At 46.4% G+C, this 24,187-nt stretch overlaps 1 protein-coding gene across 5 annotated transcripts in view; it reads left to right on the plus strand.

The window, feature by feature from the left end:
• Positions 1-24,187, plus strand: part of CNIH3 (cornichon family AMPA receptor auxiliary protein 3) — a 285,107-nt gene that overhangs the window by 154,165 nt on the left and 106,755 nt on the right. Inside the window, exon 1 of one of the 5 annotated variants that reach the window (XM_032289387.1) lies at positions 12,397-14,648. The exons of the other annotated variants lie outside the window; for them this stretch is intronic. Coding sequence (XP_032145278.1) covers positions 14,568-14,648 — 81 coding nt within the window. The 5' untranslated portion in view covers positions 12,397-14,567. Of the gene's footprint in view, positions 1-12,396; positions 14,649-24,187 lie in introns of those variants that run through there. 5 annotated transcript variants of the gene reach the window in all.

The following is a 24,187-nucleotide window of genomic DNA, read 5'->3' on the forward strand; positions in this document are numbered from 1 at the left end:
TCTGGGGAGGAAGGCCTCTTCATGCCTCATGTTCTGGTGCAGGGTGACCTAGGCTCTGTTACTGTAAACACTGTGCTCAAGGACGTAAAACCCCTTCGTAGCACTATGATGTAGCCAGACTTGTAGGCTCCTTGTAAGGCCCGCGTTTCCATCAGTACGTAGATAATAAGCTAAAGATAACCACATGTTCTTGTTTTGTGAAACTCCCAGACTGCCACTGTTAATCCTCAGAATGATACACCAGTTCCAGCTCACTGATTTACTTCTGGCTCACTGATTCACCTCCAGCTCACTGATTCATTTCACCATCACTCCACCCCTACCCTATAGATTAAAGTCATTGTAATCAATAAATAGTGTGGATGATCAGAGCTTAGGGCCTTCACTGTCACCTCCAGAGTAATAGAGTGATGGCCTCCTGGTCCCACTTTTTCTCTTCATCTGTCTTTCTCTCATTCCTTTGTTGCCACTGAACTCGGGTTACCCATGGGTGATGTGGGGCTCATGGATTCCCTGCAACTGTGAGCTTTGATAGAACATGATTGCCATTCTGCAGAATATGTAAGTTGTCTGGGAAGAATAATAATTTTTCCTTCAACCCTCATAAGTTCTTACTTGGAAGGGACCCCTGTAACAAAAGACAGATTTATAAGAGAAAACCAAACAGAAACTTATTGACATGTATATTTCATATGTACATGGGAGACACTGAGGGAATGAGTAGTTCTCAAAGAGGTGGCTTTGAATTCCAGCTTATATAGAGTGTTCAGCAAAAAATTGTTCAACAAAAACCAGTAAATTTTTAGAGAAGTAACAAGAAAAAGGAAAAGGACTTTGAATCTCTAGAGGTGGCAACTTCGGGAAAGGCAAATTAATGGCAGGTAAAGGTTGGTTAGTAAAGCTCGTTAATGTAGCTTCCTTGGGTACCATCTTGGGCCAGTAAGGGTCTGCAAACCAAGAAGTATCTGAGACAGGTCTCAGTCAATTTAAAGTTTATTTAGCCAAGGTTAAGGACATGCCTGGGGGGAAAAAAGCAACACAAAACCACAGAAACAATTTGTGATCCCTGCTTTTTTCCAAAGATGATTTTGAGGGCTTCAGTATTTAAAGGGGAAAAGCAGGCTGGAGGGGAAAAGGGAGGGTGTGGTCACATTACTGAATCCACATGTTGTGAGAGGAAAGAAGGAGACAGGCAGAGGAATAGTCCATTATGTATTTGTCTTGCACTCAATAAATCGACACTTTACGTGAGCTGAACATAGAGCAGCTCCTGTGGAGCTACCTGGCCTTTTATCTGCAGCTATTTGCTTAGGAACAAGGAAAGGCAGTTTCTTGCATGACTCAGTCAGCTTCTGCTTAATTTTTCCCTTTGGCATAGTGAATTGGGGTCCCAAGATTTCATTTTTCTTCCAAGGTTCAGTGCTGTCTTCAGTGATTAACCTTTGTTCTTCCTGGTAGAGAATGGGCCAGCATACCTTTTGTCTTTGTAGACCTGTGTCCTGCTTTTAGGCAAATAGAGGGAGGGCAGAGAACTTTTCCTGCAGCTGCTTCTTCTTGATCACCTTCAGCTTGGCGATCCATAGTTTGGGGTAGCATATGTTGGTCTCCCACAAAGTCTTTTAACAATGAACTTTGAGTGCCATTTGCATCTAATATTTATGTCAGTAGCACTGGTGAGACACATTTTTTTTCATGGGTTTTGTCAGTGTGCAAGAGACACTTGTGTTTTTGTTAAAATAATGCAATTTTTTGTATTGAAGAAATAAAAAGCATTGTGTTATTTCGTACTGATGCTTGCACAGTGCAAAGGATGTCTGAGGTGGTTTGGATGACATTACAGGCTGTGGTTCCTTACAACTATCACTGCTTGTACTCTGCACAGTCAGAGGATTGAGGTGTATGATCTTTAATGGAAAATTAATAAAGGTATCCACATTTGGTTGTCTCTTTATTCTGAGAGTTCATTTTTAATATTTTATTTGTAAATTCTTAAATGTATAAATATTAAAATGCTGCATTTACAACTTACACAAGAATTACAATGCACAGATAACTAAAGTAACAACTATGTAGAACCAGTGGCATCCACATGATTTCCATAGACTGATAAAAATGTGATGTACATACACAATGCTTTGTGATTAATAAGCACACGTGAGGCCCATTTATCAGTGGTCCTTGTGACATCCTATGACAATTAGCCTGAATGGATGAGTTTAATTTTGAATTTAATTATTAATAAATTCTACTGTTTATTGCAATAGCCATTATGCTATTTGCCAATCAGAACAGAAATCTTTCAATAGTATAGGAATTGCTGCAGTTATGTTAATGAATGTTGGCTGAACAAATTATAAGGTGGAAAGTAGAGCTTTGAAGATAAAGGTTCTTTCTGGTTTGGCAAAGCGCTTAGCTTTTTGAAGAGATTCTGTCTCTGATGGGGAGGGGTGGGAGAGGAGAGAGAATGCCTTTGCCAACAGTCAGAGGGAAGCGAGAGGCAGCTTCCTGTGGACTGGACAGAGGCTGAGGTTGAGGCTCTGGAGAAGAGGGGACCCCTACGCTGCTTTGTGCCAGTGACTTGCGGAAGAGGCAAGTCCTCAGAGATGTGGCTGTGTGGTGCCAGGAGAGCCAGGGATGGGGGCTCCCAGACTGTCTAGCTAGAGGAGAGCAGAAGGCCAGAGGTGAAAGGAACAAGGACCAGTCCAGCTGGTGAAATTGATGTAGGAATTTTCTTCTTGGTCACTTTGGAAGCTGGGGACCCTCGGCCGCTGACACCCGGCCCAGTCTTCACTTGGCCATGCTGGCATGCCCCAGCTCGCCTGTATTATAGCTTGTACTCACATTTGGTGGCTCCTGAGCTCTTGTACTATGCCCAGGAAGAATGAGGATACACTGGACATTGAAGGGTGAGGAGGGAGGAGAAGAGTTTTATTGAGTGATGAAAATGGCTTTCAGAGGAGAGGGGATGTGGGGTTGGTCCTCCTAATCAAAGGTGGGAAATTTCCCTGTGTGGTTAGGTCCAGGGCTTTTTATGGATTTGGAATGGGGAGTGTGTACTGATTGGCTTGTGAGTGTGCAAAAACGGTTAAAGCAAAGACATCACTCAAAGGTGGGCACGACGGTGTAGAAAGCCATTTAAGAAAAAGTAGGTATGTGTAAAATAGGTGAAGGGTGGGGATCAATCAGAGGAAAGTGCGCCAGATGGGAAGACAAGTTCTCAATCTTGTCTGAGAATTTAACTTGCAGCTTGGCTTTCAGGCTTTAAATTGTGGCTTGGAGGTGGGATTTCACCAGGGACCCACCCCTATCTGCCTCGGCATTTGGCTGCCTCCTGTTGCAATCAAAACTGCCTTTGCAAAAGTATGACAGTAAGAGAAATCTGACGTGTCTGACTTCATCTTGCTTCTAGCCCCACAGGCTGGCTGTCTTTGCTCATTCCTGGGGTGGGCCACGCTAACTTTGGGAGAAATTTAGGTTATAGTTTAATTAATAGCCCTTCCCCAAAACTAAATTGTCCTTGTAAAACTAATGAAAGGGCACTAAGGAGGATGAAAAATTCTACATAATTCCAGAGGTCATAAGATTTGCAGCTTCCGCAGTTATTCTTGCAGATAACAGCACTGCAGAACCTAAGATGGCCTTTTGAGATTTTTTTTCAGGTTTTTGCATTTCTGACAACTGGATGGCACTAGCGGGACCCCTGACTCAACTAGTCCTATGGCCCCCACCCAGAGGACTCAGTGCATGAGGACTGTTTTCCACACCCCTATGATCATATACCCTACCAATCAGCATTTTCACTACCCTAGCCCCCTGCCCGTTAAACTATCTTTGAAAAACCCCTAACCTCCAAGTCTTCAGGGAGATTGATTTGAGTAATAACTCTGTCTCTTCTGTGGCTGACTGGCCTGCATCAATTAAACACTTTCTTACTGCAAGGCCAATGAGACCAGTTAGTTCCCTTGACCATTTTGCAGGACTCACAGATGGGGTGGCTTGTTTACTCAGCCTGCAGCTCTCAACCCCTCACAGGAAGGGGAGCAAGGAAGTGAGTGCATGCAGGGGCTGGGATGAGTGCTTCTGGGAGCTGGCGGGAGTAGAACACTGTGTGGGCCTGTGGCAGTGTCTCGGGGTAGGTACCTGCGATCCCCAGACCCCCAGAGCGTGTGTTACAGTGTGCTCTTTTAGTTTTGGCACCCATGAATGGCTTAAGTGTTTACCAGCTCAGTGGCGGATCATGGTGACAGCCTTTGTACCCGCCCTCTTGTTACGTGAGTTCTTGTCTGGCATCCAGGAAGCATCAGGTCGTGCGAATGAATTGAAGGATACTGAATGTGGAAGATTTTATGGAGTAGTGGAAGTGGTTCTCAATGGGATGGGAAGCTGGAAAGGGGATGCAGTGAGAAGATTATCTTTCCCTGGGGTCCAGCTCTTCCCTAACCATAATCTCTCATGTCTGGCTGCTTCTTCTCCTCTCGAAGTTCAGACACTTCTTCTCTTATCTCCTTCTCTGCTGCACCTCTGCCAGTGGAGCCGGGGGTTTCTACGGTTACAGGATGGGGGCAGGGTGGGCCAGGGTTGTTTTGGAAAAGGCAGCATTCAGGTTGGAAAACAGAAATGCATGTTCTTACTTTGGGTTACTGTCCGGCTTGAGGGTGTGGTTCTTGCAGGGTACCGCCCTCTTCTACCCAGTATTTCCCTTCCTCCTATCCATATCGCCATGGTCTCAGTGAGTTGATTTCATTTGTGCAGTGGGCAGGAAGAACCTGTTGGGCAGTTACACTGGGACATTTCAGGAGAAACCAGTATGGATCCAGGACCAATGGCGGAGAGAGGCGCTGCACAATGAGGAGCTTTGTGCTATGAAAGCTTCTCAGAAGCTCTTCCCAACTTTGTGGGGAGCCTCAGTGAAGGCTGATACTGAATTTCCTGCAGTCAAGCAGGAAAGGGGCTCAAATTTAGATTTAAGCTATTTTAAAGAAAGAGGTGATTTAGCCAGTACACGTAAATCTGCAATTCATAGCTTCCCACACATATGGATGTGTGCCAAGCACATTAAGTAAACATAGTCCTAAGTGCCAACTTAGACATACAGGGGCATGCAGAGCAACGGACATTGGCTGGCAGTGAATTAAGTCCCTGTGCTTCCACACAGCTGGACTGGTCCTTGATCCTTTCCAGTGGTAAGCACTGTAAATCAATGGTGGGAGGCAAGTCTCAATCATTTTTAGAAGTTGATTTTGCCAAGGTTACGGACACATCCAGGAAAAAGGTACACATAACCACTGGAAACATCTGTGGTCCTTGCTTTTCCCAGAGGGACTGAAATCTTCAATATTTAAAGGGAAAAGAGTAGGCAGCAGGGGAGAGAAGAAGAAAAAAGGGGTAAAAGAGGCAAGTGCTTGCATTCCTTTGAGTCTTTTGATTAGCTTTACGGAATCCACATTTTTCACTTGAAAGGAGGAGTGGAGAAATAGTCAATTATGCATTCCTCTGGTGCTCAGTAGGAATCTGAATTTTAACATAAGATAAAATAATCGCAGGGTATAGGAAGCAATCAGATATGCATTTGTCTCAGGTGAGTGAAGGGATGACTTTTAGGTCTGTTCATGGTCCCTTACCTGTAAAAGTAAGCTGTTAATTTGCATTGTCAGGGTGAAATTCAACAGAACTGCTTTAGGGGAAAGGTCTTGGGGCCCACAAGAAATTTCCCCATGAGCAAAAGGTGAGGGAGGTATGTAGGAATAAAATGGGAGGTGGGTGTGTGTGACCCAATTCCTAGCTTGCCCTTTAGCCCTTGTGTGACCCAGTTCCCACAAAGCCCTTTAGCTTAGTGAGTTTCTGGTCCTGAGATTTTATTTTCCTTTCTCAGCACTCAAAATTTTAAAAAAGTTATTGCTCAATAAATTACATGCAAGAAAAGTGTTAACGTGTCCTGGTGTTAGCACTTAGGGAATGTATCCAAGTCACTCCAGCACCAAAGTATAGGTCTGCAGCAACCTCCATTCTTGCCTCTTCAGAAGAAAGAATTCAACCAAGGGGCATAAGGCAGAAGGAGATGCTGAGGCAGGTTTCAGAGCAGGAGTGAACCTCTATTAAAAAGCTTTAGAGCTGAAACAAAAGGAAGTAAAGTACAATTGAAAGAGGGCCAAGCTGATGACTTGAGAGATTCAAGGACATAGTTTAACCTTTGACTTGGGGTTTTATATGCTGGCATGCTTCTTGGGGGTTGCATCCCTTCTGCCCTGATGCTTCCCTTGGGGTGGGCTATCCACATGCACGGTGGCCTGCCAGCACTTGGGAGGGGCTACATGCATAGTGAGTTTACTGAAGTTGTACGCATGCTCACTTGAGGAATTCTTCCTTTACCAGGTGAGTGTTCATATACCATTTAAACTCCACCATTTTGCCTCTTAGTGTGCATGTTTGAGCCCACTCACCCAATCCTGAGATCTTAATGGGAAGCTGCTGATTACCAGTTTCAGGTGTTTCTATCTATTGGGAGACTGCCTGTCTCTGGTGCCAGCTGCAACCAATTATTATTTTAGAGAGACAGTTAACAATCATCTGACCATCACCTGATGGTTGCCTGACATGCCTGTTTTTGGGGGAAGCCCTCTCCTGCCCTGCTCATCTCTGCCTGCCTACCTACTGGGGGTGAGAAACTTTAGCTCCTTGAGGGGTGAGAAAATCTTTAGATCCTTGTTTGAACAAACCAGCTGTAAAATACAATGTAGAAACAACCCAAAGCACAAAAACGCGAACAATTGCTGAATCCAGATAGGTAGATGAATGTTCACTAAACTCCCTATCCTTCTACATCTTTTAAAATTTTATAATAAACATTCAGAGAACCCCAATTCTCAGGACATTCCAAACATCCAAACTTCACCAAGAGAGAAACAGTATTAGGGGAGGTTGCTTAGCTAGAGCAGAGTATCTTTGTAGTGGGGACTGGAAGGAGTGTTTGGATACGGGGGTTGAGAGGTGGGAGTGAGAATTTGGTGAGCTGGATTTCAGCTGGAGAATGGGGAAAGCTTTATGGAATTTTGACAGGGCTTGGTTGGGAAGCAAGAGAGTAACTGGATATATCATACCAGTTATATATGGCACTGAAAAGTTTACGGAGTTCATTTATGGAGGAAAATACCAGTTAGGAGATACTCTCAAATTTTGTGCTAAATGAAGCATTTGGTCAGATTTTCCTGTGGGCAGAATGGTGTTAGTGATGGGGCGGGAGGAGGCTCACAGACCACTTAGCTGAGCATCCCACGAATCCAAAGGTATGCCCCTTTATGCTTTCATCATTTCTCTGACGGATGCTTGAGATTGGGGTGAAGACAGGAATGCAAGGGGAGGGGAGATAGGAGACAGGGTTGGAAAAAGCTTCATGGTAAACCAAGTCTTTAGTTGTGTGTGTATACTTTACAGATAGTCCCCAACTTACGACTGTTTAAGATTTTTCAACTTCACAATGGTGCCAAAGCAATACACCTTCAATAGATATATTTCAAGTACCCATACAACCATTCTGTTTTTCACTTTTGGTACTGCATTTAATAAATGACATGAGATATTCAATACTTTATTATAAAACAGGCTTTATGTTAGATGATTTTGCCCAACTGTAGGCTAATGTGTTCTGAGCACATTTAAGGTAGGTTAGGCTAAACTGTAATGTGTGATAGGTTAGATGTATTAAATGCATTTTGATGTACACTATTTTCAATTTACAAAGGGTTTTATTGGGATGTAACCCTATCATAAGGAGCATCTATGATATGGTTTGGCTCTGTGTCCCCGCCCAGATCTCATCTTGAATTGTAATCTCCACATGTCGAGGGAGGAACCTGGTGGGAGATGACTGGATCATGGGGGTGGTTCTCCCCATGCTATTCTCCTGATAGTGAGTTCCCACAAGATCTGTTTGTTTAAAAGTGTTTGGCAATTCCCCCTCACTCACTCTTCCTTTTGCCTGCTGCCATGTAAGATGTGCCTTGCTTCCCGTTTGCCTTCTGCCATGATTGTAAGTTTCCTGAGGCCTCCCCAGCTATGCAGAACTGTGAATCATGAAACTTCTTTCCTTTATAAATTACCCAGTCTTAGGTAGTATCAGTGCGAAAACAGACTATTACAAACTGTATATGCCTTCACCTTCAACAAACAGAGGTATTGCTATATATTAGGAAAAGACAGAAAATCAAAACTAATTTATGTGTAACAACTCAGGAGGAGCAGGAATAGTTTAAGAATAGGTCAGGAAAACATGGAACATTCAGACTTACTTACAAGCAGAGAGAGAGAGTATGATGTAATTTGCCTTAGGTTGCCACTTAGTCTACGAACTTTCCCTGATCACACTAACCCCAAAGCACTGTCTCTTATACACCAAGTTGTCAGCACAACCTGGGGCGCCTGGACACTGTAGTAGCTGCTGGTAACAGAAAATCTGACTGTAGCAGTATAGCAAAAATGTGAACTGGCTGTTCAAAAGCTGCTCAAAATTCCCCTTCCTTTGCTTTTCTATTTAATAAAGGCTGAAATGAGAAAACACTCACCTTCTCAGATTCAATTGCATCTAGGCAGTGGTGGCCAAATGTCAGAGTTTTGGCCAGTGAGATGTAGGAGATCTCTCGAGAGGGTTTCCTTTACTCTTCCCCAAAAGTTATACCTTCAGACTGGGAGAATAAAATCCACATACTGAAGCTAGCAAGTCAGACGGCAAAAGAGCTTGGGACATTAATAGCGTCTTGGAGCTGTTACACTAGCCATAAACTGATTATCCCAATTTCCTGTCATACCAGGACCCCTACTCCCGTTAAACTGTGGTATCAGTTAAGAGTTGTGTTCACTCGTAAATAACAGACTGCCTTACTTCTATGGGTTAAAAAAGTGAGGAGTTTTATTGTCTCATTCAACAGAAGTCAGGGAATTGGAAGTTAAGGCCTGGTAGAGTGGCTTTATTATGTTGTCAGTGGTCCTTGCTCTCTGTATCTTCTTAGCTTTTCCCTTCTTAATGAGTTGGTTTCCTCCTTACAGTCACAAGATGACTGCTGTACCTCTAGGCATCAGGTCTGCATTTTAGGCCAAAAGAAATATTATCTCAAGAGTTCACACTGTGTCATATGGCCTCTCCTGGCTGCATGGTGGGTGGGGAAGAAATCAAGTAATTGGTTTTTCAATGTCTACAGTAGAGAAAAAAATGTAGGTTGGTCACTCTACTCAACATCCATTCCCAATCACCTTCTCCCTTCCTTTCCTCTTCTGTGTCTTTTGTTTTTTTAACACTGCCTTGTGAAGTAATTACTGCCTCACCAATTAGACTAGAAACCATATGGATCCCTGACAGTGCCTGGAACTATGGACACTAAAATATTTTGAAATAATGAGCAGTAATTGCCTGGGGTTCTTATTTTCTGAAGTTTTGCAGTCACCTTTGCTACGATATCATTCTGTAACTGATAAAGCAAAGCAGGACTGGGTAAATGGCAAGAAAAACAGTGGCTGGATGGAGACTTGAAAGTCACAGTAGTAGGATAATGGATTCCATTTTTTAATGTGAAATTTTATTTTGATGAACAGACTCTTGGTTCTGGTGATGCTGTGCTAGATAATTCAGACCCATTCTCCCACTGAACACAACTTATAAAGCTGAATGAAGTATAAAAACATCTTCTTCAAAGCATCAAAGACCTAATAAGAGAGTAAGGAATTACTGGGGCCAAAATCTGAGAGTGATTCAGAATTTAGAGGGGTTGGTTTAGCTCCTGGGGCCAATTTTTTTTCTAGGGGCATTTGTTAATCTTGAGGAGGTGGCTGAGAGACTGAGCTATACTTTTAGTACTTTGTGGGGCTAGGGGCAAAAGTCAGAGTCCAAAGACCATCAAGGATTGGGACTTGATAGGCCCTCTGTTTTGACTTGGGATCCAGAAGGACTGTTCCATGCGAGTAAGGCTAAACCAGAAATAAACCAGCCCTCACAGAGACCACAGCTATCCTGGTCATCCTGGAAAATCTCAAACGCTGAATTTGGATTAAGGTACTCCTGGAGCTTTAGGTTCCCCTAGACACCTGGCAAAAGCAGCTGAAAATCCTCCGTGGAGAAAGATAATGTCATTTTAGGCCTCAAATGCCTGTAAGAAAACTTTTCAAAACAATGTTGGCACAGTAAAAATCTATTAGATGGATGAGAAGCTAGGACTCCATAAGCAAGAATCAGCAGAAACAAAAGATCAGATTGGTTCCAAAGGGACTCAAAATTCTTGAATTCTTGAATTTTCCTTTGATATAATCTCATTGTTTTGGTGTCATGAAATTTTATACAGAATATTACAACAATGAAAAAAATGATCTAGATAAAATAAAAAGCAAAAAAACAGAAAGAAATATACCAGGATTGTGTTGGTGGTATCCGAGAGCAGCCAACTATGGTGTTTATCTTTTTCACTTTTATATTTTCCAAATTATTTTATATTTTTGAGACAGAATCTTGCTTTGTCACCCAAGCTGGGGTGCAGTGGCATGATCACAGCTCACTGTTCCTCGACCTCTTGGGCTCAAGCAATCCTCCTGCCTCAGCCTCCTGGGTAGCTGAGACTGCAGGTGCACACCACCATGCCTGGCTAATTTTAATTTTTGTAGAGACAGGGTCTTGATATGTTGCCCAGGCTGGTCGCAAACTCCTGACCTCAAGTGATCCACCTGCCCCAGCCTCCCAAACTGCTGAGATTACAGGTTCGAGCCATTGTGCCTGGCCTCCAAATTTTCTTTAATGACAATTTATACTGGAAGAAATACTTATGTAAAAGAGAAAGTAACATAGGAATTTGTAGGCATGCAACTTCTGCGGTTGTCAAGGGTCTTGTGCTCAGAAGGGCCTCCTGTTTGGCTTAATGCTCTGCTGTTGCTGTCTTGAAATTATTAATTTTTAAACAAGAAGCTTGATATAGTTTGAATATTTGTCCCTGGCCAAATCTCATGTTGAAATGTAATCCCCAGTGTTGGAGGTGAGGCCTGGCGGGAGGTGTTTGGGTCATGGGGGTGGATCTTCATGGCTTGGTGCTGTCCTCACAATAAAGAGAGTGTTCTTGCAAGATTTGGTTGTTTAGACGGCACTCCCCCACCTTGTTCTTGCTTTTACCATGTGACATGCCTGCTCCTGCTTCACCTTCTACCATGAATAAAAGCACCCCTGAGGACTCCCCAGAAGCCAAGCAGATGCTGGTGTCATGCTTGTACAACTCGCAGAACTATGAGCCAATTCAACCTCTTTTCTTTATAAATTACCCAGCCTCAGGTATTATTTTATTTTTTTTTGAGACAGGGTCTGGCTCTGTTGCCCAGGCTGGAGTGGCATGAACACAGCTCACTGTGCCCTTGACCTCCTAGGCTCAAGCAATCTTCTCACCTCAGCCCTGCAAGAAGCTGGGACTACAGGTATGTGCCACCCCACCCGGCTAATTTTTGTATTTTTTGTAGAGATGGGGTTTCTGCCATGTTGCCCAGGCTGGTCTCAAACACCTAAGCTCAAGTGATCTGCCCACCTTGGCCTCCCTGCTGAGATTACAGGTGTGAGCCATCATGCCTGGCCAGGTATTTATAGCAATGCCAGAATGGCCTAATACAAAGTTCCACATTTTCATTTTGCACTTGGCCCTCCAAAGTATGTAGCCAGTCCTGATCCAGAGGCAATAAAACGTTGATCGGTTGGTTGCTCTGGTCAACAGCCTCTAGACTTGTTCTAGTTTCTCCACTTCCCACTGAAAGGCATCTAGTTTCTAAACTGGAGATGGGAGGCCAGGCACTGTGGTGCACACATATAATTCCAGTGCTTTGGGAGACCAAAGCCGGAGGACTGCTTGAGTCCAGGAGTTTGAGACCAGCCTGGCCACATACTGAGACTTGTGTCTGCAAACAAAACAAAAATTATCTGGGTGTGGTGGTGCATGCCTGTAATCCTAGCTAGGAGTTTGAGGCTGCAGTGAGCTATGATAGCACCACTGCACCCCAGCCTGGGCAACAGAGCAAAACTCTATCTTAAACAAATAAATAAATAAATTGAAGAGCTGGGTATGGTGGCTCATGCCTGTAATCCCAGCACTTTGGGAGGCCGAGGCAGGCGGATCACGAGGTCAAGAGATGGAGACTATCCTGGCCAACATGGTGAAACCCCGTCTCTACTAAAAATACAAAAATTAGCTGGGCATGGTAGTGCACACCTGTAGTCCCAGCTACTGGTGAGGCTGAGGCAGGAGAATCGCTTGAACCCAAGAGGTGGAGGTTACAGTGAGCTGAGATCATGCCACTGCACTCCAGCCTGGTGACAGAGAAAGACTCCATCTCAAATAAATAAATAAATAAATAAATAAAATTTAAAAATAAATTGAAGATGTGGCCAAACAGTTGCAGGATTGTTTAGGCATAGTAAAGAGCCCAGGATTAGGAGTCTGAAGACAGGATTCCAGTTCGGTCACTGGAAAGCTGTATTTCTAGCTTGCTGGAATTCCTTCCTTCTAGCTTTCAAGCCATCAGAGTCACATCTGTGAACAGGAACGCTAACACGCCAGAGTCAGAACCAAACAATAGTTATCTAGTTCCCAACCTGTGCAAGGTACCGGGTAATCTAAGATTCACTCCAATCCATGAGGTGGGTCTATTCTTTCACCCAGATTTGCCAGTCATCTTTCAGGGTATTCCTCCTGGCTTTCTGGACTTAACCTGAAACCAAAGTTCTATCTGGAATGACTGGACCTCTTTCACTGCAGTGTCCGAATCTCTTGCAAAAGCAAGCACGGTGAACTTCCAAGATGCTGGGCCACTGGGACAGTGTGCAGTTAATAATCCCTGTACTTACAGGTGCCAGGTTGTGTGCTAGGTTTTTTAATTATGTTCCCTTTTAATCCTTTGAAATGGCTTGACTCTACTCTTATTTTTTTTTTCTGATAAGGAAACTAAGGTTTAAAGAGGTTAGGTAACTTGCAGCTAGGAAACGATCTACCTCCAAAGCATCTTCTTGACAATTCCACTAGACTAATACCAATACCACTGAGCCCCTGTAACTGCCTCTTCAGCCCAGCATAGTCCACCACCAAGTCCATGTTTCCCTAATCCCAAGGTCGGATGCCTGGGGAGGGTGGAGGATGCGACAGAAGGACACTAATGGAGAATTTTGCAGGGTCTGGGAGCAGAGCAGTAAACACATCCCTAAGCACTGAGTATGCTACAGTTTGGTAAAATCCACCCAAGCAGCTTCGGGATCCAAGGCTTGTACTGTATCCCCAACCAACACTAGGCAACGCCCCAAGTCCCCACACTTCCCACTCCGATAGGCGAAACTGCAAGAACCGGGAGGGGCAGCTGCCACGTTTAGGTGCGAGGCACACACCATACCCTTCCGCAGCTTCCCACCTCCTCCAGACGCACGTGTTTAAAGAGTCCCTGCTCCAGCCGGTCCCGCCCCACCTCCGCTCGGCCTCCAGCCCTGCCAGTACTGCTGGCTTCAAGTTTCCTCAGAGAGGCGGGCGCGCACAGCTGCAGTGGCAGCGGCAGCGGCCACCAAGCGCCCGGCGGCGCTTCGCCACCCACCTTTCTCCGGCACCCGGCCCTGCAGTCTCCGCCCGCCAGGGCGGGCGCTCTCAGAGGAGCAGGAGTTGAGGGCGGGGCGCCGAGAGAGGGAATCCCGGGTCGCGCCGATACAGTTCTCGCAGTGGCAGAGGCGGCGGCGGCGGCGGCGGCATCAGCATCAGCAGCAGCAGCAGGTGGAGCGAGCTCCAGCGCCTGGCCTGAAACCCGCCGCTGCAGGCGTCCGGGCGGGAGCGGGCCGGCTAGGTGGAGCTAGCGCTCGCCCCCGTCTGACGCCCAGTTTCCGGGACACTTGGGTTGCCGAAGCCGGCTGGCAGGGGTCGCGGTTGGGGCCGGGCGCGCGTCGGAGCGCACGGCTGCGCTGGAAGCCGCGTCTGGGGCGCAGGACCAACTGGACCTACCTCCTCCTGGCTACCTAAAGACCCTTTCTCTGGAAAAGGGCGCTGCCGGCTCCGGGATTTGGGAGGAGGTCGGAGCCCACCCGGGCACCTCGCTGGAAGCTATACGTTTGCGCCCCGGTGGCGCGGGAGGGTCCGGAGCGGAGCGCTAGTCTCTCCTCTGCGGTTTAGTGGCGGAAAGCAGAGAGCTCTTCGCGGGGCGGACGGGACCTCCTCCCTCGGTCCTCCGTGGAGCCCTTGCATCCCTCGCCGTGTTGGTCTCGAGGGGCTCACGGCTTCGCATTAACTTTCAGGTGTTCTCTGCTGATTTGGTTTCTTCTTCGATTAGGGGACAGTTCCCGCCAGCGACACTCGACACACGTTTCCCTGCCTTCGCAGGAGAGCCGGGTCCGGAGTCGCCCGAGCCTGCGGAAATCCAGCGCCTGTTCGCTGACCCTCGAGTCGCTCCGCTAGCGGTGCGCCCTCCTGGGCACTAGCCTCGGGAGGAGAGTGCAGACGCGGCTCCTTTGAGGGAGTGCAGTCATCGAAGGAGGCATTGGGCTCCTAGGGGCTTCTTGGCTTGTGTGGTGGGACTGGGGTCCGCCGGCCATGGCTTTCACTTTCGCTGCGTTCTGCTACATGCTGTCTCTGGTGCTGTGCGCTGCGCTCATCTTCTTCGCCATCTGGCACGTGAGTAACCCATTTTGGTCTTTTCTTTCGTCCTAATGTCTCCAAATTTCCCCGATTTCACTCCACTTTCTCCACCTTGCGGGCGTGCGCGGATCGGGAGGTTGGACCTTCTGCCACACCTTTGTCCCGTAGCAGGAGGCAGTTCGCTGCATCCCGATGTCGCTTGCCGCCGGGCGCGCCTTCGGTGTCCTGGCTGGAGGCGGGGGATCGCTGGTGCCCGGGTAGGGCACCCTCTTCAGGGCCCGACCGGGAGTCCTGGGCCCCGGGGATTGGCGGCTGCAATCACATCTAACCCTTCCTCTTCTGCCCCCTCCTCTCCTGCCGGCTGGAGGCTAAGGAGAAGCGCCGCTGTCGGTCCCGGCGATTAGTCAAGTAGCTATAACAACTAAACATTTAAAATGTCAGCATCCGTGGTGGGTTGCATTTAGACTTAATTGGAGACAAAGTGGAAACACGACGGGAGCGCCTTGTAAAAAGTAGGAAGAGGCCGAGCCCGTGGAGAGGAGGGAGACCAGGTGATGCGAGTTGGAGTGGAAGGCGGCGGGGGAAAGGCGAGGAAGAGAAGAGCAAGGAGGCGAGGGAGCCTGGGGAAGGGCAGGCTTAGTGAAGGCCGTGGAGGAAAGTCAGAAAAGAGACCGCGGAGGCGACGGTGGTGTCCTCTGCCCCCTTGGCGTCCGAACGTCGACTCCTAAAGACTCCCTGCGGGTGGCGAACCTCCGCTAGGCCTCCAGCGTCCCCAGCCCGCGCAAGCTTCCTGTCACCCTTCCTGGGACTACGCCAGGTGGAGGACAGCCGTGGATCCCAGCTCTTTAGGTGTGAGTGAGAATAGAGGAGCGAAAACTTCTGAATAGGGGAAGAGAAATACAGAGAGAGCGAGCGCAGGACTGAGTACCCTGGTCCTCTCAAAGACTGCAACATTTTGAGAGTGCACGCAACTCTCAAGGCTTCCTTCTCTGAGGTTAAGCGCCCTATCCTCACCCTCAGAGGGCTGGTGGGAAGAATGGCCAAGGCCAAATGTTTTAGAAGGAGCACCCCAGTGCATAATTTCCCACCTTTATCAGCCTTGCCCTGCCCAGCGTCTAGGTGACAGGGAAGGACCTGGAGACGAATTCCTGGAGCCGTGGTTCTGGGGAGCATCAGAGACTCTCTTGCAGTGGGGATGACCCAAAACGAAGACTTGCAGGGTGGGTGAGATGCCGGTGTTTTGTATAAGTGGTTTGCGGAGTGAGAGTTTGTCTTAAAATAGAGCTAAGCGGCTAGAGCAGCTCCTGCTACAGGGCTCTGACAGGGAGGAGAGGGGAAGCTCTGGGAGGAAGGCGGCTTCCGACCATGTAACCTTAGAAAGACCCTTGTTGGCTTCCTTCCACACCTCTAAAGTAAGAAAATTGACCTGGATGATCGCTAAGCTTTCCCCCATTTCTCAGATCGTGTAAATCCGTCAATCAGTAGATTTAGGAATCCGGGGCTGACAGGGAATTCAAACATAGATATTTGGGGGATGATAAAACAAATCCTGCTGTTTAGAAGTAATGGGATTTTAAACCCTTCTTTCTCTGCTCTGTAAGGCTGGGTCTAATCTATGGTAGCAAACTGAGACTTGAAGTTGTTGACAGTTCTTAAGGGAAAAGGAAACTTACTAATTTGGAATAGAAAGGAGTACAGATCAGATCATGCCTGAGCAGTGCAGCAAACCTCTGCTAATGTGCTTTAAAGGCACTTTCTCAGCTTCTTTGGGTTTGGGGAGTTACTTGCATTCTAGAAGGCTAACTACTCTTTTTTTTCTGCAATACTTCATTTGCTGTTTTTCTGTTTTTGCCTTGGCCAGCGGGTGTCACGTACTGGACAGCTCCCTCAAACTCCATCAGGCCTGGAGTTCTCTGAACTGGTCCCTGAAGCAGAGCAAGTAACCACAAAGAATAATTTTCTCTCATTCAGGGGAAGATGATTAATAATTCAAGAACAGCTTAATTGAGTGGTTTGTGCAGCTGGTTGACATTTGAATGAAAATCAGGTGTTTCCTGATCCAGCATTGGCCTCTGCCCTCCAACTTCTCAGTGCTCTCCGCCTTATCTAGGGGTAGCTGAAATTTGAAATGCGTTCAAATCCCAACTCAGGTTCTATCCAGATTCCTCGTAGAAGTGGCAAGATTCTCATTTCTAATAATGGAAAGAATTTGTGCATTTTGAATTTAAATTACAGTAACAGTTTCATAGTCTCAGCCCCTCCTTTCCTAGTCTTTTCCTTCTCTATCCCTTTCCCTCCAAATCAAACAACCCAAACCCAATCACACTGATTTGGTTCCTGGGCACTGAACCGGGAAGCCAGAGACACACTGATTTCGGGGCACAGTTTGTATGTCTGGGTGTTAGTTGCATGGTAGTAATGATTTTGACCAAAATTGGGGAGACTTGGATTTATGTTAGACTGTTTGCCTTCTTTTCAGCTTCTTTTACTTCTTCTGTACTTCTTGACTGGACAAGGGATATTGATCGTGTGGTATATATCAATACCCCAAATAATGAATTGGGCACTTAACATATAGTAGTTAAAATGCCTGCCACGCTGCTATGTCTAGGCTGTAAGACATGAAGATGGCATGCTTTTCTTATGGAATTGTATGTACCTACTTAGGCGTAATGATGGTAGCTACTCTGTATTGGGTGTCTGCTGTAGGATAAGTTTATGTACTTTACAGAGAATCTCTCAGTCCAGTCATTTTCCTCCCCCTCTTCCCACCGGATGTCTGGGAGCAAGGATGGATGTGGCCAGCCTTTCTTTCAAGTCTTGTTTTTTACTTTGAAAATTTATCAAAGCTTGTTTTAAGATGAAAATATTTCAAGTTACCAATTTATTTTATATCAGCTACTGTCTCTGAGTACGTTTATCACATTTGGAGGAGGCAGAAGAAAACTGAGGTTTTTTTCCCTGTGGCTTTGCATACCCTCAGCATGTGACATCTTACTGCCCAGGCAGCCCTTTAGTCCTCGCAATGGACAATTTCCCAGATTAAAAAACTGGATCAGAGAGGTTACAAGGTTGCCTAAGTTTGCACAGCTTGTATGTATTGAAGCTGGTATGCATGGACTTGAGCTAGGTTTGTGAGACTCTTAAGCCTAAGCCCTTTCTCTAAATGTAGTCACTATTTTTGGATTTATAACTTAGAAAATTTCTATCCAAAGGATTACCTTTCTCTGTATAAATGAATTTTAGAGTTGGAATTTCTGATTGGAGCTGTAACAGCAATAGCAACCAGACTCAAGACATGCTATATATCATTTTTTAAAAGAAGAAAATTCTATTTTTAAAAATTAGACTTTATAAAATGATAGTTTCCTTGTCCAAAATTTTGAAAATATAATGATTTATAATTAAATAAAATCATCACTATCCTTGTCCATAAACGATTATTTCTTGTGTATTTTTAAAAACTGCATATGGCCGGGCTCAGTGGCTAACACCTGTAATCCCAGCACTTTGGGAGGTCGAGGCAGGAGGATCACTTGAGCCCAGGAGTTTGAGACCAGCCTGGGCAACACAGTGAGACCCCATTTCTAAGAAAAAAATTGCATATGAATGTTCAGAAGGAAAAAAGTGTTCTAAAGGGTTTTTGATGTGAAGTGATGTATATTCCCAGCCAGTATAAAATGAATGGTGTTTATTCACAAGAACCTTCTCAGCTCTGGCTTGGTTAAGCCTGTTTGCAGCGTGCCTCATTTATATAAACACAGATGAAGACATTCTTTGAAAAGATCAAAGATTCATTACCGGATTTCAGGCTTTTAGCTTTTGAAGTGTTTATATTTGGAGTCACTGTGAGTTTTGACAATTTACAGATAAAATTAATTCCCAATAAAATTCCCTAGAAAGAGCTGATGCACCATCACACCTTGAAATTTCTTTGGATTCACAGCAGGATTTGCTGTTTGAGGGTTTAAATGGCCCCAGACAGGGATGACATACCTAATGTGGTGAGAGGCAGTTTTGCTAGGGAAGATGTCCTCATGGTAGAGCCTTTTAGCCAGTTCTACCCTGTCACAGACTCAGCCTCTGGAAATCTAGTAAACATCTCAGTTTCTCAGAGTACCCATCCTGAACCAAAAAATTGGTTTATGTGTAATAGTAGGATGCTTGGGGTTGACAATAAATAGCCTGCTTTTTTATGACCCGACTTGGGCCTGCTCAGATGAGGGCACTTCACTTGTTGCCAGGTCTTACCTGGTCTCCACTTTTTGTTCTGCTTGTGATGCCCCTGTCCATTCTGGCATCTCATTTTCAGATGGGATGTCGCAGCTCCAGCCTGCCCTATCCCCCTCTTATCTCCTCCCTCTATCACTGTCCATTGCCCCACAGCTGGAGTGGAAGGAAGCTCCATGAGAGCAGGGACGTTTCCTACTTTACCATCATTTCTCCAGAGCCCAGAACAGTGCCTGACATGTTCAGTGTAAATACTCCTAGGGCAAATTCTCATTTTCTTCTGGCTTGATGCATTTCCAGTTGACATAGTGATATGGTTTGGCTGAGTCCACACCCAAATCTCGTCTTGAATTGTAGCTCCTATAATCTCCATGTGTTGTGGGGAGGATCTGGTGGAAGGTAATTGAATCATGGGGGGTGGGATTTTTTCTGCGCTGTTCTCATGATAGTGAATAAGTCTCATGAGATCTGATGGTTTTATAAAGGGCAGTTCTCCTGCACGCACTCTCTTGCCTGCCACCATGTTAGACATGCCTTTGCTCCTCCTTCACCTTCTGCCATAATTGTGAGGCCTCCTCACAGCCATGCTAAACTGTGAGTCCATTAGCTCTCTTTTCTTTGTAAATTACCCAGCCTTGGATGTGTCTTTATTAGTAGAGTGAGAACAGGCTAATCTACATGGTAACTCATTTCTGATTTGGCTTCTGGCAGCTTCTTAAGAACTGCTGCTTTAGGCAGTTTGGACAATGTGCATTTTCCCCCATGCCCTGGCACTTTGAAACTTTGGAAACTAATTATTGCAAAGAAAACTGGCCATTGCCATGGAGTATGGGGCCCTTATTGATGATAGTGGAGGTAGTTTTCTTGCAGAGGAGCAGGTTGGGGAGAAGCACTGTCTATTCCGGGAAAGAACACCTTCTGGAAGGTGTGATGTCTATGTTGATGTATGCCGCCTTGTCCTTGTTTGCATGGCAATGTAGGCTGGCCATTATCTATAACTACCCTTGAAAAAGAAAACCTACATTGTCATTGTATTTCCACTAGTCACGCTGGAGAGGAGAGAAGTGTGCGCAGTTCACAGGTCACTTAAAACAATCAGGCACTAGCCCCAATCCCAGCTGTTTGGTGAGGTTTCAAGGCCTCACTGGGGTTGGATGTTAGAGACACTAAAGTAACTTGTCTTTGACTTCAGAGTTCCAGAACTAACATTAAAGTGAGTGTCGTGAGGTCCTTGCCAGGCAATTGGAGCTCCCACTATACTGCCTCAGAAGCCGTGCTGGGCCCTTGCCTCACTCTTGCCCTTTTGGCTACCTGCTGCCTTTCCCTTACATATATCCACATGGCTCTGCTCTTTGCTCTCTGGACTTGTTTTCTGCTGTGGGTCTCTCTTCCAGTAAGTCTGCAAACAGGTTCCTCTGGGACCTCATTCTTCTGTAGATGTGCTCTCTGGATGGTGTCCTTGCCACCTTTCCTTGTCACCATCATCTGACTCACTCCCATGGGCCCCTCCTCTGGGCACCACCGAGGACTTGGCTCCTGGTCACTGTCTTGTTCTTGCTGTCCTGCAAGGCGCTGGGTGCTGTTGGTTACCTGACCTCCCCTCTAGTGACCACTTCCATCTTTGTGGTCCCTGGGCACCCTGACCTGCCCTGGACCTGCCTCTGCAGTGTGAGCTCCCTGTTCTTTACTCCCGCACTCTGCTGCCCCAGGATCTCTTGGCCCCACTTTGGCTGTGGCTTTTCCTTCTCTCAACGCGTTGCCCCTCTAGGATTTAATTCCTCCTCTGTGTCATCACCCCTCATCATCCACCGCTCAGCTCCTGCTGCCGCTCCCCACTGCTGCGTCCCCTGTTTCTTGCCACTCCTCTAGTGGATGCCTTGGTCTCCCAGGAATCCACTGTCTTCCCTCTCTTCTCTCACCCCAGATACCTGGGAGCTGCTGGGGCCCAGGCAGATGCACGGTTTGATCTCAGCTGGTCTCAATATTGCCTCCTAACTCATCAGCGGGATGTGAGTCCATTCCTTCAGCTTCCACAACACTGTTCTAGATTGTGGTCATTTTCTCAGAGCCCCCTGAAGCTCCCCAAACTGCCCCCAACCCGACTGTCTCTGAGCAGATGACTTTACTTCCAGTTCTCAGAGAAGAGAGAGATGATCAGACAGGGATGCCTCAGGATTCTGCCCCTCCCCAGACTTCTGATTAATGATTTCTCTTTCCTTTCCAGACTCAGAAGCAGTCTCCCTCAAATTCCTCCATACCTAGTTCTCTGAGGACATTACTCTATCACTTTTCCCCATGTGTCTGTGTCTTCAGCCACTGCCCTTCAAAGATCTGCCCACCCTCACTCCCTGGCAGATTCAAAGGGCGTGGTGCCTCTGAGCTGCAGACAAGCCTTTGGTCCCCAGGCCCTCTAGATGCTGCTCAGTCTCTCTTCCCTTGCAGACTGGTTTTCTCTCAGCACATCCTGCCTGCCGTTGCCTCTTTGGATGCTTACATCAGACACTCAGAAACCACAAAGACTAATAAAACAAAGCCCTCTGCGTCCACGACTCAGAATTGGCAAGTGTCAGCATTTTGCTGTTTGTATATCTTATGTCTTTTCCAAAGACACTAGTTTCTTTCCCAGCCACCTGGCTTCTGCTTCCACACCTTCTTGGCCCAGCACTTGTTGAGGACACCCCTGGTCTCCTGTGTCAATCTCTGGGCACCATTTAGTGCTTATCTTGGCCTCTCTGTGGCTTTGAGACTGCTGTCTGCATCTTCCTTAGTGCTGTTTCAAATGTTTTTCCGGGACCCTGTTTCTCCTACATCTCCCCTGTGGGTTCTTCTTTCTGCACCTTCCTTTCCATGTTGGTAGTTTTCTGGCCTCCCAGACCTGTCCCCTGACACTGACCCATGCATCTGGTGGCCCCACACCCCACAGTTGGGTCCCAGATGAACTTATCTTCATGCCCTTTTCACTCCTCACAGCCCCGGTGGGTTCAGTCTCCACCCCAGGGACCCTCTCTACCCCATCTGCTCCTTCTGTAGTCACCAGTCCCCTCCCCTCCATGCCTCCCATCCCAGCCTTGGTTCAGGCCTGCATTGGCTATTTCTGAGAGCACTGTGGTCCCTTCCAAGCTGACCTCCTTGGTTATGAGCTCCCCTTGGTTATCATCTTGCCCACACATGGTTACCAAGAGTGATCTAATACTGGAAAGGAGCCTTCCATGTTATTCCTAGACTAAAGCTTTTTCTGGTTTCTCTCACTGTCAAAAGTTTAGAGGGCTGGCAAGACCAGGTCCCAGTTAACTGTTTCAACACGCTTTATGTTTTCAGTGTTCCAGATATCCTTGCCTTCTTGTGATTTCCAAATGGGCTGTTCTTCTCCCTGGAATGCTGTTTCCCACTTCATTCTTCACCTGACTGGCTCTGCTCCAGCCTCTGTCCTCTAGGAAGCTGCATTCTCCCTGGCAGTCTGAGCCCACTTGTCCTTTGCCCCATCCCCAGGTCTGAGTCCCACTGCTGTATTTATCTCTGTGCTTTGACTGTAAGCTTCTGGAGGGCAGAAACGGTTGCCCTCACTTGTGGCCTCAGTGTCCATCATGGGGCAGTGTGGTGGGAACTCAGTGATTGCTGATAAATAAATTCAGTATCTGGATAATTTATTACAGCCAACTTAAGCTTGACAGACTCCTCCTCAATGAGTACTTTCCCAGACTTTCCTGGTTATGGCAATCATCTGGATGTGTATTAAAGATGCACATTTTTGGCTCTGCTGGATGCCCATGGAATCCTAGGCTTGGTGGCACTCTCTGTGTGAGGGAGGCTAACTGAGCTTCAGTCTAGAATTAGGTGGAGGGGAGATGCTAGATGGGATAGATCAGGGTGGTTGAAGGTGTGGAGGACACTGCTGGGGACAGGCTGTGAACAACAGACACCAAAGAAGAAGAGCTGTGTCAGGAAAGGGCTGTCTGATGGTGACTGCAGCCCACAGTCCATGTGTAATGCCCCAAAGCAGAGGATGATGTCCAGGCTGATGCAAGGGCTGCATGCTTGTCTCTCCAGCATCGCATATGTTGATTTTATGCTTCAAGATAATGGTCCCACTGGTATTGCGTGGCACCCATTTTTTAAATCATAGATTGTAAAATACAGATTTCTTCTATCCTTTGACAACTAGGTGTAGATAGTCCCCCTGTGGGTTAGATAAGGCAGGTATTAAATTCCAGGCTGAAATCCTTGCCATTCACATTGCTTCTGAGTTGCTTCCCTTCTAGAGCCTGGAGGGTCTTTAGAAAAATAAGTTAAACTGTTTTAATCTAGAGAAGAAGCATTAAATCGGTCCTGCTACAAATAGTGAGGTCACGTGCATGAGTGACCAACTCAGATCTACAGGGCTGGAAGTGGTTGCTGTTGGGGCTTATTCATAGCCAGGGTGTCTGTGTCTTAACAGGGTAGCTGAGGCTTGCCTGCATGTCTTAGTGGTACTTGGAATCTGCTTAACTCCCAGAAAGGTCACTGAAAACTCTTAACGGCACAACTAGATCCTTAATTGTTTCTGAATACAAATCCCGGGCTTAATAATCACACTCACAAATATTTTTAATTTGGCAAACACCAGACATTCTTACATGTGTTAAAATAAAGCCCAAATAAAAAACTAAAAAAATAGAGCTAAAGATTAGGCTGATAGACTGTAATGGGGCCACCACTATTTCTGTGTACACAGTGTGTCCTAGGCATTAAAAGACTTGAGAATCTTGGTTAAGATAATCCCTGCCAATCCCAGTGCTTTGGGAAGCCGAGGCAGGCGGATCACGAGGTCAGGAGTTCAAGACCAGTATGGCCAAAATAGTGAAACCCCATCTCTAATAAAAATACAAAAAATTAGCTGGGTTTGGTGGCAGACACCTATAATCCCAGATACTTTGGAGGCTGAGGCAGGAGAGTCTCTTGAACCTTGGAGGTGGAGGTTGCAGTGAGCCGAGATTGCGCCATTGCACTCCAGCCTGGTGAGGGAGCAAGACTCCATCAAAACAAAAACCATGGTCCCCGCTCTCGGGCATGGGGATTGAAGACTAATCTTGGAATCTGATGAGATCAATGTAAATTGCCTGTAGGATTACATTCAAACCCCTAAATCTGGGGTTGGAAGCTTATTACATCATAGCATTTACCGACCTGCCTCTCCAGGCAGTCTCCCTCAGCTCCCCATCTCACATCCCCAACCCACAGGTAGACTTTATTGCACCCCAGATACGTCTGTTTATTAATCATTCTACAAGCAGAGGCTTCTTCCCTCTTGGATCCAAGTTTTTCATGTGCTGTTACTGACAAGACTGGGTCTCATCCTCAGCAAGTCC

Source organism: Sapajus apella, unplaced genomic scaffold (genome assembly GCF_009761245.1).
Source record: "Sapajus apella isolate SASKATOON/1434 unplaced genomic scaffold, GSC_monkey_1.0 scaffold22, whole genome shotgun sequence".
In the NCBI taxonomy this organism is placed as follows: Eukaryota; Metazoa; Chordata; class Mammalia; order Primates; family Cebidae; genus Sapajus; species Sapajus apella.